The sequence below is a fragment of the Sabethes cyaneus genome, chromosome 1 (assembly GCF_943734655.1).
Source record: "Sabethes cyaneus chromosome 1, idSabCyanKW18_F2, whole genome shotgun sequence".
Taxonomy (NCBI): domain Eukaryota; kingdom Metazoa; phylum Arthropoda; class Insecta; order Diptera; family Culicidae; genus Sabethes; species Sabethes cyaneus.
Genome location: NC_071353.1, coordinates 32,684,989 through 32,700,621, shown reverse-complemented (window position 1 = coordinate 32,700,621; position 15,633 = coordinate 32,684,989). Strand labels below are relative to the sequence as shown.

At 39.7% G+C, this 15,633-nt stretch overlaps 1 protein-coding gene across 1 annotated transcript in view; it reads right to left on the bottom strand.

Moving 5' to 3' along the window:
* Window positions 1–15,633, bottom strand: part of LOC128745543 (uncharacterized) — a 195,056-nt gene that overhangs the window by 75,906 nt on the left and 103,517 nt on the right. Inside the window, exon 4 of the mRNA XM_053842618.1 lies at window positions 4,450–4,583. Coding sequence (XP_053698593.1) covers window positions 4,450–4,583 — 134 coding nt within the window. The remainder of the gene's footprint in view (window positions 1–4,449; window positions 4,584–15,633) is intronic.

Below are 15,633 nucleotides of genomic sequence, written 5' to 3'. Positions count from 1 at the left end.
TGCAGACTTCATTGGTTCAAAAGAGATTACTGTCTAGTTGATTTGAGCTCCCGTGAATCCTCGACGAGCAAGCAGAGCAGAATCGTGTAGTATCGTACGTCTTGACTCATTCTACTTGTTCCTTTTATAGCTCTGCTCTTCGGCCAGACTTGACTCCGGGAAGTGGGTGTTCGTAAGAGGCTAACAATTGTTTCATTCCATCTTGCCCTAAACCATTGTATTTGGGTGGTCCTTGGACGCAGCCTTCTGAAACCTGAAGAACCCTTTCCCCCATCCTCATCCGCAAAGCCAATCGTTGATTCACCTCTGGGCAGTTTCAAAGTCAGTACACCATTGTACAACCCGTTCAAGAGCGTAAACCCGAGGATGGAGCCTTGCGGAACTCCCGACGTAATATTCGTCGTCTCGTAAACAAGCACTCGATTCCGGAAGTAATTCTTCAGAATTCTGCATAGATATCCCGGGACCTGCATTCTATGATAACGACTCGGCAATGGCTTCCCAGCTAGCACTGTTGAAGGCGTTTCTTACGTCGATCCTTACAATGGCGGAAAAACAATCTCCTCTTCGCTTCTGTTTGGACGACTTCGCGGCTCGATCGACTACTGTCCGGATAGCATCCACCATGGAGTTCCCTTGCCGGATACCCCGTAGCCTTTCATGACTTCGGCACTAGCACTAGCTTCTGAAGCTTCCAGTGGTCCGGGAAGCGACCATCTTCTAGGCATTTTTGCGGCACGGGCCTAAACATGTCCGGGAACGCTTGTATTGCTGCCTTCTGAGCCACGTTGGGGATTCCATTCGGACAGGGTGCCTTGTTGCTTTTTAGCCGTCCAGCCACTCCCACTGGTTCATGGTTAGAGATTTGTGTTTTTTACTACACCGCTTTTGATATGCAGAATTCCGAAAAGATTTGTATCAAACACTTGTACAGTTAGTTATTGTCTACAATATTGCATAATTAACTAAAGTTAGTTTTATCTTATACTAGCTGATTGCCCGATCTTATTCGGGGCCCCTTTGCCTCTCAGTCACTTGTACATCTGTTATTTTCGTTACAATAATTCTCATAATGCAAGAAACAAAATCCTTTTTTTTTATTTTAATGTGTCCACTCTCTCTGTCAGTTCACCTCATGTTGTACCCCAGCCACTTGTCGGTCTTCTTCTCGGTAATCCCTATAAATCGACAAAAATCCGTGTTTGAACCTCCCCTTTGTTAATGGCCATTCTATTCCCCCTTTCAGAAATCCTGCAACTTGTACAACTGCTGTCGTTCAAAATGCAAGAGGAACGACCTCTTTACCCACTATAACATTGCTTTCTCTCCTTCTTTTGTCAACCCCCCTGCGCTGATTCTTTTATGTCAAAATACATGTGTTTGACAAACGACGTTTAATGAACAACAGTCCAGAAGTTCCGGAACTATGGCGAAACATACATTCATACTCACATTCCTCGTCCCCCTACGTCGTCGGTTCTTTCCCAGTCAGCTCCCTCTTCTGTCACGTAGCTAATTATGCATTAACTACTCTATGGAAATTCCTGTAATGGAAATGAACCAAAGGTCTTTTTTACGATATATTCGTCTTCGGTGGAAACCCCCTTTTTTCTCAAAGCCACTTGCACAACCGCAACCAGTTTAAATGCAAGAGAAACGCATTCCTTTTAACTGAGCCCATTGTTAGGGCTCCCCCTTTTGGCAACCTCCCAGTGCTGATTCTCTTATGTCAAGGAACATATGTACCAAGTTTGATAACGAACCGTCCAGGCGTTTCGGAGTTAGGGCTTCCCCTCCTATTATGACCCCCCCCCCTTTTGTCAATCACTTCAATTCTGATTCCCTTATGTCAAGGAACATGTGTGCCAAGCTTGATGAAGAACCGTCCAGGCGTTTCGGAGTTAGTGCCTCCCCCCTGCTATGAACCCCCTCCCCCTTGTTATGAAGCTTGCTCCGCCGTTTTGTCAACCCCTTTAAATCTGATTCCCTTATGTCAAGGAACATGTGTACCAAGTTTGATGAAGAAACGTCCAGGCATTTCGGAGTAAGGTCCTCCCCCTGCTATAAAACCAATCCACACCCCCCCCCCCCCACCCTTGTTATGAGACTTCTCCCCCTCCCTTTTATCAACCCCATCAATTCTGATTCCATTATATCAAAGAACATGTGTACCAAGTTTGATGAAGAACCGTCTAGGCATTTCGGAGTTATGGCCTCCCCAACCTGTTAGTACCCCCCCCCCCCCATTTTTCACCCCCACCTAGTGCTGATTCTCTTATAGCACGGAACATGTGTGCCAAGTTTGGTGGAGATCGGTCAAGGCGTTCTGGAGTTTTGGTGGAACATACAAACATACTCACGCTCACTTTTATATGTATAGATATTTATAGCGCTGTAGGGTTGCAATACCAAGGGTAGCAAAAGGAGTATTCTTGGGTAGCAGCCTCATATCGAGGTTTAGGCAAAAGATATAGCCATACTTACTTCAACAATATTGTAGATAATAACTACAAGTCTACAAGTGCCCCATACATCAATTAGTCGAATGCTGCCTGGCTAAAGCGTTATATCCCAAAGATCAAACTCGGTGCAAAACCCAAGTGTACCAAGCCTGCCCATCACGATGGTCTGTACCCCTAGTTGTACATAGACGAAAAAACGACGCTCAATGTCCCTTGTATTCAAATTATAAGGAACCCGAGCTTCTTGCTTTCGAATCATTCCCAACGGATGCAATCATTTGAAAATGACTTGGTGGGTAACACATATTGCAGAAGCAAACTCTATTTGCATCTGGCACGAATCGTCATCGAGAAATGCTTCAATTCAGTGTCTTTAAATGTTTTTGGGTTTTCTAACGTGGATGGTCGTCACATGGTGGTGGTAAGCGATGTACAGCTTATATAAAGTTAGCCCTATATGTTAAACAATGTCTTTCAATGGCCAAATAACTCAGAATTTGCATTAAAAAGGCATGACTTTAAAATACATCTACAGTGATAGACGATCAAACTGGGCACCAGTTACCCTATAACGACCACGGCAGGCAAATGTTGGCCCAGCAGCTCGAGGATATTTTCCAGCCGCAGACCATCCCAGCTTATGATTTATCGCCGTCTCCCGCTAGTACGGGGCAAACCAAAATTTTTGCTTCACATAGGAATTTGTTTCCTAGGCACCTACCTTCGGAAAAGCGCTTGGCGAAACCAGGTTAGAGCAGGTGACAGGTGCAGCGAGCACGTTGCTGTGGTGCAAACCGAATGATTTTTTTTCTGGTTAAGTGAACCTTGCCTCAAGGCTACCGATGATTGGTCGCAATTTCGATTGCGAATGGTCATCCGGTTTTGCAGCGATATGGCGAGAAATATTGCGATGTTCCGGTGAACCGCAATTACCGCATGGGCGGCGAGCTGGGAGCGTTGGTGTTCCACAGCTTGTAAAATATTATTAAATGTTTCCAATCGATTACAGGCGAAAGTTGGCTCGGAGCGGGTATTTTTTTATTTGGACTTCATAAAGCGAGCTTTACTTTTGTTTGTATTTTGCTGGTTTTATGTTTAACGTTGGTTGAGAGATTTTAAAATCGCTGCAATGTATTACATCTATAAAAATCAATATTTCAAGTAGAGTTAATCCCAAACCATAACTAATGTCAATTCTATAATCCAATAAAGCTTAAAGCATACCTTCTTATCAAAACGAAAAAATAGGAACGCGTGGGTGTGTGCCATTCATTACGATTCCGAAGGGGAACTAAAAATATTTACCATTTTTTGTTAGCATTTCTCCGGTCCAAAACCGGGAACCTATTCAAAAGGGAGCAAAAAAATTTTCCTTCACCTCATTAGGTTGATCTCCTTCACGAATAAACCTGCAGTGATTTTCCTTGCTTCCGGGAAAATGAATTTGCCTCCCGAACAATGCAGCTTTTGTTTCTTTGCAATCCGTAAAATAATGGCAAGCTGGTCATCGCGGCCGGCTTTCGGGTGCTGCATTTTAATTTTGTTTGTTTTTGGAGCGCAAAATTTAATTAAACCCCTTCGTCGTCCTCGTCGTCGTCGTCGTCGTCTTCATCACAATGAGCTTGGAATAGCTTGAAGCCGCGGTACCGGACTATGCCAGTTATACGATGATGGAGCGAATATTCAATTTTCTAGCACACGAAGAGAACAAATTCGTAGTACTAACTATATACGTTTCCCCTCTGTGGGACAAGAAACTTTCCCACTATTCTAAACTAAAATGCCCGTAGCCGACCGCTTGTCGCAATTGAAGAATTCTATTTTTTGGTTTGACCCAGTTTATTTTGCTGTTTCTATGTGATAAAATTCACGTAATTGCAATGTCTAAGTCTACTCGTGACACGTCATAGAACCTGCTAGGTTCTTTATTGCAAGAAAAACAAAATAAACTTTGTCCTATAGGAATAAAGAAAGGCTGTCAACTTACCACGATATTGTTCAATGTCAGTTTCAGGACTGCTTTTGGTCTGGATGGGGGTGAGCTGCAGTTGGCCCTCAGCACGTCGCCGGCCTCATACCGGTTGTGCTCAGTCCACAGGGTAGGACCGCTGTCTGGAAGCTCTGCAAAGAAAGAAAACCAAAAAGAGGATAAAATTTTAATCCGATTCGTTAAATTCCTCCGCGTCAGAAATAATCCTATTGTGCATATGTGCCGTAGGCTCTGTGAATTTTCCAGGTCACAAAAACCGAATCCGAAATGGTTATTCCAAAGCTATCCATTATCATTCTAACGTTCCACCGGTTAGTAGTCAACCCTTCCGGATTGCACACGGGCAATCATACTATATTTCACACCAGTTGACGCTCCGAAATAGTATTTCTGATTGAGGCCGACAGTATTACGAGCGAATCGCTCCTGATAGGATTCATTCAGCATTCCGAGTAAAATTCAATTTCAACCAGCTCCCAACGAAACCATTCACCGCCTTGCTGCAGCATGAATAAAAGCCACAAACGATAAAATGGAGTCTGAGCAGATGAGTTCTTTCGGTCTAAACTGCTAGTCAAAATAATTGGTGTGAGAAGAAAAAATAAACTCACATAAACTGATATTTCTGTTCTCTATTTTGAAGCCAACTCCTACCAAAAATGATTCGAAATATAAGCCTACGAAACCATTGATATGATCTCAACATTTTCAGCCATCACTGTTAATTGAGTAAAAGATTTACCTGCCAATCCCTTGTCGGTTACAGTAGACTTCCGGTATCTCAAGCGGTCCAATTCAACAAATCCCGAAAAAGTGATCAAACGTCACATTGCGTAGTACACGTCCGTATTGACGTTGGAGTGAAAGATTTTCAACACCAATAACTTTTTGCTTCGGGACTACGTCTTACGGGAAGGTACGGAAAGTTAGGGTGCCGTTCCAAAAAATTTAATGATGAGAGCGTCACGCAAAATTATAGATCTTTAGGACTAATAACTCAGCGACTTGCCGATCAATTTTTAATATTTTTGAACCAATCGGTTGGAAAATTTCCTAAGCGTCGACTCCAATAGAGAAAACTATTGATTTCTAAGTGCTCTCTATTACAAAATTTAAAATAATGTCTATCTGGAAATTTTCTTGATTGATTGAAATAGCTTTGCTAATTTTCGTTGTATGTAATATGTATCAAAGCGATATAATTTCACAAGCTTATAAGTTCGTTAATTCTCCAAAGAATTTAGAGATATTTGTCTAATTCGATTGGAATTTTTCTAACCATCTATGACAATACACTAGATTATTTCTACACCAATTTATCACTGAATTGAATATACACTCAAGTCTTTTAGAGCGAATGACCGTTCAGTGATGAAAGCCCCGTAAACAAATAAAAAAAAAAATAAAAACTCCAGTCTTTTTTTACACGGGGGACGGTAAAATAAAACCGTTGAAAAAACCGCGTTAATTCGAAAAAGGTTGTAAAAAAATCCTCGTTAATTCAGAAGTTATCCTAAAATAAACCGTGTTAATTCAAAAACCGACGTAAAAAAACTAGAGACTAGAATATCTAACTAGTCTAGTATCTAGCTAGAAATCCTCGCTCAGTGATTAGTTGGAATAGGTATCGCTAATTTGAATTATTTTTGAATGTTTTTTTTGCAGAATTCACAAATTAACTAAAAAGTTAAAGCATGCAAAATTCCAGTTCATTCTAGTGTATCTAATTTACTGAACATACAATTAAATGGATTTTTTCGTCTTTCTAGTGGATTAATAATGTAACGAGCCTACTCTCTGGCTAACCCAATCCAGGAATCTAGCCTGGACCCGAAAAATCTCGGTCAATCCATGCAAAGTAAAACCAGCCACGTTGGTCAGAACGTAGAACGACCGACGTTGGCAAAAAAGGTATAAAACATCCTCGGAATGCGCGACCCAGTTTCTCCAAGGGTGCGCGCGCATCAGAATTGAAATTAAACAAAAGCTGTATTAAACCGGAAGAAACCGCAAGCCTTGTGGCTCGGAGAAAGAAATAAACATATGAATCTTTCCGCGTGGCTTGCAGAAAATGGATTGGCACTTGGTGCACCCGACATCTCAGAGCGCGCAAATTAAGTGAAGAAACGCGAGAGACGCTTAAACAACTGTGTTTATAAATTTTTCGCCCTTTGCCTGCGCGAAAAAAAATCGGATAAGAAACTCATGCGCGGAGGCTAATTTAACGATCGGCAGCATAGGTGAAAGCGATTCTCGCATGGAGAACTCGCCTGAGGAAATAGAGTAGGTCGGGAAATTTCCCCGTTTCGGTAAAAATAAAATATACGTGAGTTGTTCTTGACACTTCCAACGAGATGGTTGGCAAGCGGAAATCCATGCCGTCTTTCATTATTTTTTTATTTTAGTCTGTATGGCACGTGTGGGTATCTTCAGCTTATTCAGTGGTAGTCTGAACAATATTCATGAATTACGTTGAAACTATATTTATTCAAGAAAAGATTTTAATGCCAATTCCAGTGGTCTAAAAGCAAGAAAACGTGCGCATTAGAGTTTTGAGTGGGAAAACTTGGTTTCAGGTTTATGGAACCTTTGGTAGAATTTATTGAAATTAAAAGCCCTATCGTTTGGTGTTATTTAATTTTTGATTAATCCCCCTTAAAGTGAAATAAAAATTTTCTTTTTCTTTAGTTTCAATGTAGTACATTGATGTGTTTTTTGAAGTTTTAGAGCATATTATTACAAGAAATTTCGCTGAAAAGAGTAACCTTCTATTTCTTCAGCGAAGATAAAAAAATCCTGTTTCTTTTCAATCAATCATTAAAATCAGTTTTTCTATTTTAGCTTTTTTCGTAGTTGTAGTGAGATTCTTTCAAGTTCTATAAAGTTGTTCAAATAGCAGAAATACAAAACTTTGCTGAATATAGTATACTTCTATCTTTGCTAGTTCAGAAACTGTAGAACTTTTAAAGTCAAAAATATCCCAACTTTGAGCTCGAATTACTCGAGCATGCGTAGACGGCGGTACATAAAACTAACTTGTTTAGAAACTAGATGATGAAAACTACTAAACCCAGAAGGTTTCATTAGTAGCCCCCAACAAATGACCTACTAGCAGTAGAAATTAAAATAATGGTTTTTAACTAAATAATCAAGTGTTTTTCAGTTTTTCTATTTTAATTCTTTTTGTAGTCGTTGTACGACTTTTTTATGTTAAACAAAGTTGTACAAATAGTAAAAATATACAGTATACAGTAAATATAAATTTGCAGAATACAGTATACCTCTGTCTTTGCTAGTTCAGGAACTGTAGAACTTTTAATGCCAAAAATGCCTCCAAAAATACCGAATTAAACAAAGCTGTCTAGAAACTAGATGATAAAAGCTACTGAATTCAGAAGCTTTCATTAGAATCCCGCAATGAACGACCAACTAGTAGTAGAAAATAACTAACAACTACGAAAATAGTTAAAATAGAAAAACTAATTTAATGATTATTGGGGTCAGTCCCAGCGTGGTGGTTAGCATTCACGCCTCTCGCGCCGAAGAGCCCGCAGAAGCCACAAATGACCCAAAACTGGTTAAAGTCACTATAATCTAAACAAAACAAAAAAATTAATGATTGGTTTATAAGAAACAGGCTTTTTTCTATCTTCGCTGAAGAGATAGAAGGTTACTGTCTTCAGCTACGGTTTTGAAACACTGCATTGGACAACTATCAACGCCACTTCTGACAATTTTCAAGCTTGGTATGGTCTGGTATGGTATGGTTTCGTACCAGAAAGATAAGTTGATACAAATTTGATAGAATTCACTGCATTTTGCATTACCACAATTGGCTCGGGCAACCAAGTCGATGCCGTCTACACAGACCTTAAGTCTGCATTTGATCGGATTGATCATGCCCTCAAGAAGTTCGCCAAGCTCGAGTTTTCTCAACGACTTTGTCGTTGGTTGGAGTCTTAGTTGAAAAACAGGAAATTACAGGTTAAAACTGGATACCCAAGTAACACACAAAACAAGTTAGAAAATAATATTCGTGGAAAGTAGTCGTTTAAGAGTACTATAAACGTATGTTGCGGCAGAAAGCCGCATTGTAATATTCCCTGCCAGTTAGCTTCTATCCTTCTATTGTCCAGCCGAATCTAGTCACAAAAGACTATTGTCCGTTCGACCGAACGTGATATGCAGGAGCTATTGTTCTGAACGTAGAAGAAATCTATTTACTACAAGTGTATAAAAGGCGTTTAATAAATAGCAATCATTGTTCAGTGCAGTAGCAGCCACCGCCGCTGGCGGATGGTTGCCATCAGACAATCTAGCGTTTTTATTTACTGTGTGAAGAAGCCACCAGTCCCGTTGGTAACCGGCCTACCCTAACGACGATCACGAACAACGTACTTTGAAAATATATGTCGTTATTATTAAGGTTTTGAGATGTTTTGGGATAACATGAATTTATTTGACAACTCAAATCAAATGAATAATGTTTGTTTTGTCAACATGTCAACACGAAGTTTTTATTATGTCTCCATTACTAAATTTAAACTACTGGAAGAACAAGTTACAGCTTATGCTATAATAACGTTTTAAATTGGTATGAAATAACCTGATACATACTTCTTTCAATTTTTGTTTTATTAGACTTCAATTGATTGCGCTTTCCTGGTAATAGAGAAGTTCTGGTATATGTAATATTATACTGTTCTATAACAAGCTGTATTGCTTGGGTAATAGCTCTCTGATATTTTCGTGAATGAGACTGGAGTTCCCCAAGGTAGCAACTTAGGCCCGTTTTCACTATTTTTTTTAATAATGTGACGGTTTTAATAAACGTTAGATTTAAACTGGTATATGCCGACGACTTAAAACCTATTTTCGGATCAGACAGTCGCTAATTCTTCCTCATTTTGAGAATTGCTGCATCACGTCACATGCATGAACTCCTTTTTCATATAAGACATCAGTTTTGAATAAATTCTTGCAGTATGTGGATACAAACGAGCGAACGCTAGGGTTGGTCACTCGCTTTTTATAACTGTTCACTTTCAGGGCATCAAATTGGACTAGCTTTATCGCGGTCCTAAGAAATCTGGTTAAAATGAGGAGACATCGCTTTTTCTGGCGCACTTTCCTAACACAGACATCAAATTGGTCTAGGTTTATGGCGGTCCTAAAGGTTTTATTAGGACGAGAGGACTTCATAATTTTTCTGGCGTACTACCCAAACACAGATATCAAATTAGTACAAATCTGAACGTCGTAAAGAATCTTTAGCCTGTTGGGATGAGGGGGCTTTGTCCCTTCTTATTTCTGAAAATACGTTAATCGAAATTACAGTAGACAGAAGCTGTATTTAACTGTCGTTCCTGCCTATGAAGCATGGCGATGACGAAGAAAACGAAGGATATTCAACCTTGAAACTTTTCGTCAATTTTTACTTATTCTTGATTGAAAAAGAAAACTATAATAGAAACCACGTGATTGCCTACATTTGTTATGAGTCAATAGGTATCTAAGCCCAGGTGCCAATCAACGTACCTCCCCACTGGTTTCGCGATACGCAGTTACTTGCAATACCTTTCCACCGGACACACTTTGGCCAGGACAACGCATTAAACTCATGCCTTCAAGCCTTCAACGCTGTTGGTGAAATTTTCGATTTCGACATGCCAAAGTCAGTTTTTAAAAAAACGAATCAGCGAAATTACACAGTAAAACATAGTTTATAAGCATATTCAGTACGATTTTTTATCGAAGCCGGTGTTAGATAAAATAAAATAAAATTAAATAAACTAAGAATATACATTCATAATTGGCAAAATTATTAGCGTCCAAAATTTTTCATATTTTCGTGATGGTAACTTTAATCATAATTATGGAATAACACAAATCGAGACGTGAGGTGTGCAAATGGTATTCAAGGTGAATTGTCTTGCACAAAAGATACTCTGAAACCCGATGCGAATTGTCGACAATTTTACTTGAATCTCAGTGCCAGATGTGCCAGTGTGCAGATCAGACCCGCTTACGAAAAAGTCGGATGCCTGGCAGAAATTGAACAGAACCAGTCTTCATTTTTCGTTCGATTTATGTCAAATGTGACACTTTGAGGCAGGAGAAAAGTGATTCATCAGTTTTGCAGTTTCGGGCAAAACGTAAGAGAATAATATGGAACATGACAAAGCAGGTATAATTTAATTGTTAACCTGTTTATTGCACGCTTCTTGCTGCTACAGTCCGCTGCTGCTACCCTCCAAACAAGGAGGGAAAGCTGAAAAAAAGGAGGCAAGCGGTACAAAACCGGGTTTTATTCGAAACCTCTGACAGAAATCGAACAGAAATCCGGCAGAAAAACCGGGCGAAATTTCTGCCAGAATCGGATGTTGCATTTCTGCTAGTTTTCACGGGTGACGGCGGCCAAAAACCCGGCAGAATGTCTGGCAGAAAAAGTTTTTCGCTGCCAGATTTTTGTTCGATTTCTGCTGGACGCGTCTAAGCGGGATATTGCCGCATGAATTAAGGTGAAATTAGTCGTCATCGATTCTGCCAATTTCAAAAGCAGTTTTTTTGTTTGAAACAAAAATTCTATTTATGAAAATATATTCGCTGTGTTCAGCCTAGCAAGAAGAATGCAGTATTTACATATTTACAAACAGAACCCCGCTTTTGGGCCCAAAAACTGCTTTCGAAATTGAGCTCTCCGACGAAAAGTTAATGACTGCTAATTTCCCGTTAATGTGACCAAAACAGAATGCTGGAAACAATCAAGTCACACTGCTACAACATTTTACTCTGCAGCAAGTGATGGCAGTTTTTTTGCACTGTTCCCAAATTATTGGCCTCGGTTTCCACACATCTCTGGAACACTGACAGTCTCCAGTTCACTCTTGTCTGCTTCCTTAAGGCCCAGACACAATGCATACGGATTTTACTACGTTGCGGCAATTTGACAGAAAATCCATGGAAAAACTGTCATATTTCCGCAACGTAGTAAAATCCGTATGCATTGTGTCTGGCCCTTAATTACTAAGCTGTGGTTGTCACCGTCAAGGCGCTAAAATTGATTCACAGCAATCAGTCCGCCCGGAAAAAAATAACCATAACACGAAGATAAAAATTATGGTAACCGTACACTCAAAATATATTTCACGTCGAAATTACCTGAAAAGTTATGTGAATATTTTCCATCCAGCTTTTCCTGTACTATTTACGTGATTTTCAGGTAGTTCGCACGCATACTACCGTGGACCCCCGTTCGTTTGACCGTTTTTAATCTGAACACTTTTTAATTTGAACCCCGTTGGTTTGCACGACGTGCAAATTAAAAATGGTTCAAATGTCATTCTCAATACGACATCATTTGCTTATGCAGACAATGCACATAAACGCGATTTGTTTGTACTGATCTAGCGTGTTCAATCTGTTTCACAATGCGTTTTCTCAACGATTATGGTAGAAATCTAATCGGAGAATGAAATATTCGCAGATTGCAACTGCCAACTGAATCAAACCACCAAAACAATAACAAAGAACAGGGCAGCCAGTTCACACAAGCTCCAGCATATTTAGGGTTACCAGTTGTTCAAATTAAAAGCTAACCCCGTTAGTTTGCATGAGGAATCGTTCAAACGAACGGGGGTTCACTGTAATGCATTAACGTGAAAATCAGGTGAATGTTATTATTTTTTTCAATAACAATCAGCTGAAAATCACGTAACTTCCTGTAGAGAAATCTACGTGATTTTTCACGTGGCAAGGACGTTTGGATTATTTTGAGTGTAGGATACAAAATACAGTAAAAACAATAAAGCTTATCATCAGAAAAAATAACCAAACCATCAAACTTATTGTTGTTCACCATAACTTTCATGGTTTTCAGAGATTATACCATAAAAATGATGGGTTGTATCTTAACAATAAAAAAATCTAGTTTTTCGCGAACAAAAATGTTCATTTACAATAAAAGTTATTGTACTTTTATGGTAATTTTTTTAGGCGTCAAAACAAAATATAATTGAAAAAGGCAGAAAATTTATGATGAAATATAGCCAATTCTATAAAATAAATTAAGAAACAAAAATATGAACAACATTTGAATTTGAGGCACTTTTACAATAAATTTAACATAAGTTTCAATGTTCACAATAAAAACTGTTGTAGCATTGTTGTATGCATTATTTATACTACAAAATTTAATGTAATTTTTTTTTCGGGCGTATATGCTTGTGTTATGTGTGCAGAGCTGCCATAAATACAGATATTTGTGCATGCATAAATTTGGGACCCTACCGTTTTCTCCGGAGTATTTTATTTTCTCGATCTGATCTTTTAAATAACATAAATAGTTTATGGAGTACTTTAAAATTCAGGAACATAAGTAGAGCCAGAAATCACAGCAACTGAAATAATTGATGGGTCCCAAATTTATGCAGGCACAAATATCTGTATTTGTGGCAGCTCTGTATGTGTGTTTGGGAAACTGGTAAATCATGGATATAAGACTTCAAAGAAAACATCTTATAAGTATTTATAAAAATTTTCAAATATCCCTCCTGTGGCATCCTGTTATTTATACTATATCGTAAGGCCCCGCTTGAAGTGTGTAAATGTATGTTTGCCACGATACTTGGGAAATATGCGGTAGCGTGTAACTGGTCGGTTGACAGTGAATGCCCGCGCAAAGATAGTTAAGTAAGTGGCTAGTAGTGGATGTGGGGTCAGATGTCACCTCCAAAAGGATTCGCAATAAAATCTTCGTGACGCTTCATTAAACGTACGGTAGTCCATACTACCAGTAATGGTCAAAAAGCCTGTCGCATCTAAAAGCTATTTATTTTTGTTCCATGCCGTTTGAGTTTCACGTCAAGAAAGCGGAGCTACGTAAATAGGTGCTTTATCACCCCTCTGACACTCTGTCAAATCTCGACGGACAGGGTCAGTACGCCCTCTACGGATGACGGTGGTAACTTTTAGGTTGTATATGTGCCATCACTTTAGCATCACAACTATACTGACATCGTACATCAACATCACACGCATACATTCTTTCAGATGGTTGCGATCACTAACATTTATAAGCAGTAGTAACTCGTTTGGGATAAGAGATGGCGTTAGTAGTATCATCCTTTGCTGCGTATATGCGAACCTCATTCTATGCCCAGCCTTGAGTCCTGAATCTTCGGTTTTATCCTATTTTGCTTGAAGCAACAGTAGCAGCAGCAGCCACACGCTTGGTGTATGTAAAGGTCGTCCGTGCCTGTGAAGCAAGGCAGTCATACGGAGAAAAAGCGTGGGGAAATTTAATTTTGAAAGTTTTCGTAAATTTTCCTATCTAGCGATTGGAAACAGTATTTTCATGATAACTGCAACACAGGATGACCTTTTGTGAATCGAATGGCGTGTGACCTATCAAAATCCATTTTGAATTAGAAGAGCTATTATCGTTTAAAATCTTACATTTTTCATGCTGAATTAGCGATGATTAAGTTCTATCATTTAAATTTATTTAACTAGACTATCTGCATCAGGTTTAACTAAAGCCACGTTGGCTTCAAAAGAACCTTTAGACAGAACTACTCAGAACAGATATTCAATGAATTCAGAAAGAACCAAGAGACTGCAAAAGAAAAAAGAAACATTCTTTGCTCAGTAAACCGCAGCATTTCGCGCAGCGAAAATAAACTGACAAAATTAATAATTTTAAAAGCAACTGCGGAATAATAGTGCCACTATCTTGTTTTCAATTGCCGGCGAACATTTCCCGAATGCTCACCACCGCAAACCGCAAGGCTCCGTCAGCGGGGCGCCGGCGTCGCCGCGGTTCGGTCAGCCCGGATTTGAAAGAAATTTGATTCTACGCTTTCCGGGACCATCCTCCTACCTTTGTTGGCACTCATTTATTATTAAAGCGGGACCATTAGTTCTGTTAGTTCGAGATCGAAAGAAGCAGCGCTTCAATTTAGTTGCAAATGACTTTAATAATGACAAAATATTAATGGATCAGAGAAATAATTATGTCGTTGTTTGTCTCATACACATTTAGTATTTTTTCACATAGTAAATATACTTTTCAATAATAATAATAAGTACCAGCGTAGTGATCAGCCCGTGCATAACGATAGGCAGATTAACAAACCCAGTGAAGTGGTTTGAAAATTAATTAGTCTAATTATTTTGGCCAAAGTTTTACTCGCATGCTTTACAGCAGACCTAGTACTTTTACTCTGAAATTACTGATCGAAGCCTTAAAGTTTTTCTAGAATGCAACGATTACTCTCTCTATTGCATGCCAGTGGGAAAAAACTATCCCCTGACACATTGAATTTCCCTTCAACTTTTCCAACACAAATCTTCAGCACGAAGCAGCAAACGTAAAGTCCATTGTTCATCAACAATCGGGATAATAAATATTTTATAATGATCCTTCTGGACTTATTTCTACTCGAAAGCACAGCGCTGATGCACGACGATGGAAACTTGACGGGTTTTTCCAACGTCGAGATTGACCGACCGAGCTTCAACGTTTGCTGTTTAACTAAGGTATCAAAGAGACAGGACAAGAAATCATCTGACAGACAGTGGCTGGCAGGAGCACTCGTCTCACATTCTCGTTGCCAATCCACCCACCTCCCCGGGTCAACTGAGCTATAATCCGGCCTCGCAGCACCAGCAGCCCCGGCCAGCAATTCAAAGACACAGGATGATAAATATAATGCTTTACTCAAACACATTGTCGAGCGCCTAAGTCGGCTCTCATAGCCTATCTGCAGGGTTGCGGATTTTATCCAGTTCTGTCTGCCAAGATGATAGGCTGCGAGTAAGTCAGCTCCAATTGTTAATGAGAATGAAGGACCAGATTAGGCCTGCATGCATCCCGGCGCGCCGGGACGACAGGCTGACAGTTGCTGCCAACCGTACAGTAGTAGGAGTTGTCGCCGTGGCTGTCAACTGTCATGGCAGGAGAGCATAATCTTTGATGAGATCTCCAGCGGCGGTGTGCGGTGATGGAAAACTGATTCCTCTTTTTTTATCAAAAATTAATTAATCAAAGACCCTGCCTTTGACGGTGGAAAGAGCATCGAGCTCGAGATTCGTGCGGCATTTCACTGCGTTTGATTGAAATATCGTTTCGGGGTGGCCCGTTCGGAATTTCGATGACAAATTGAAGGAAATCCAGCGTCT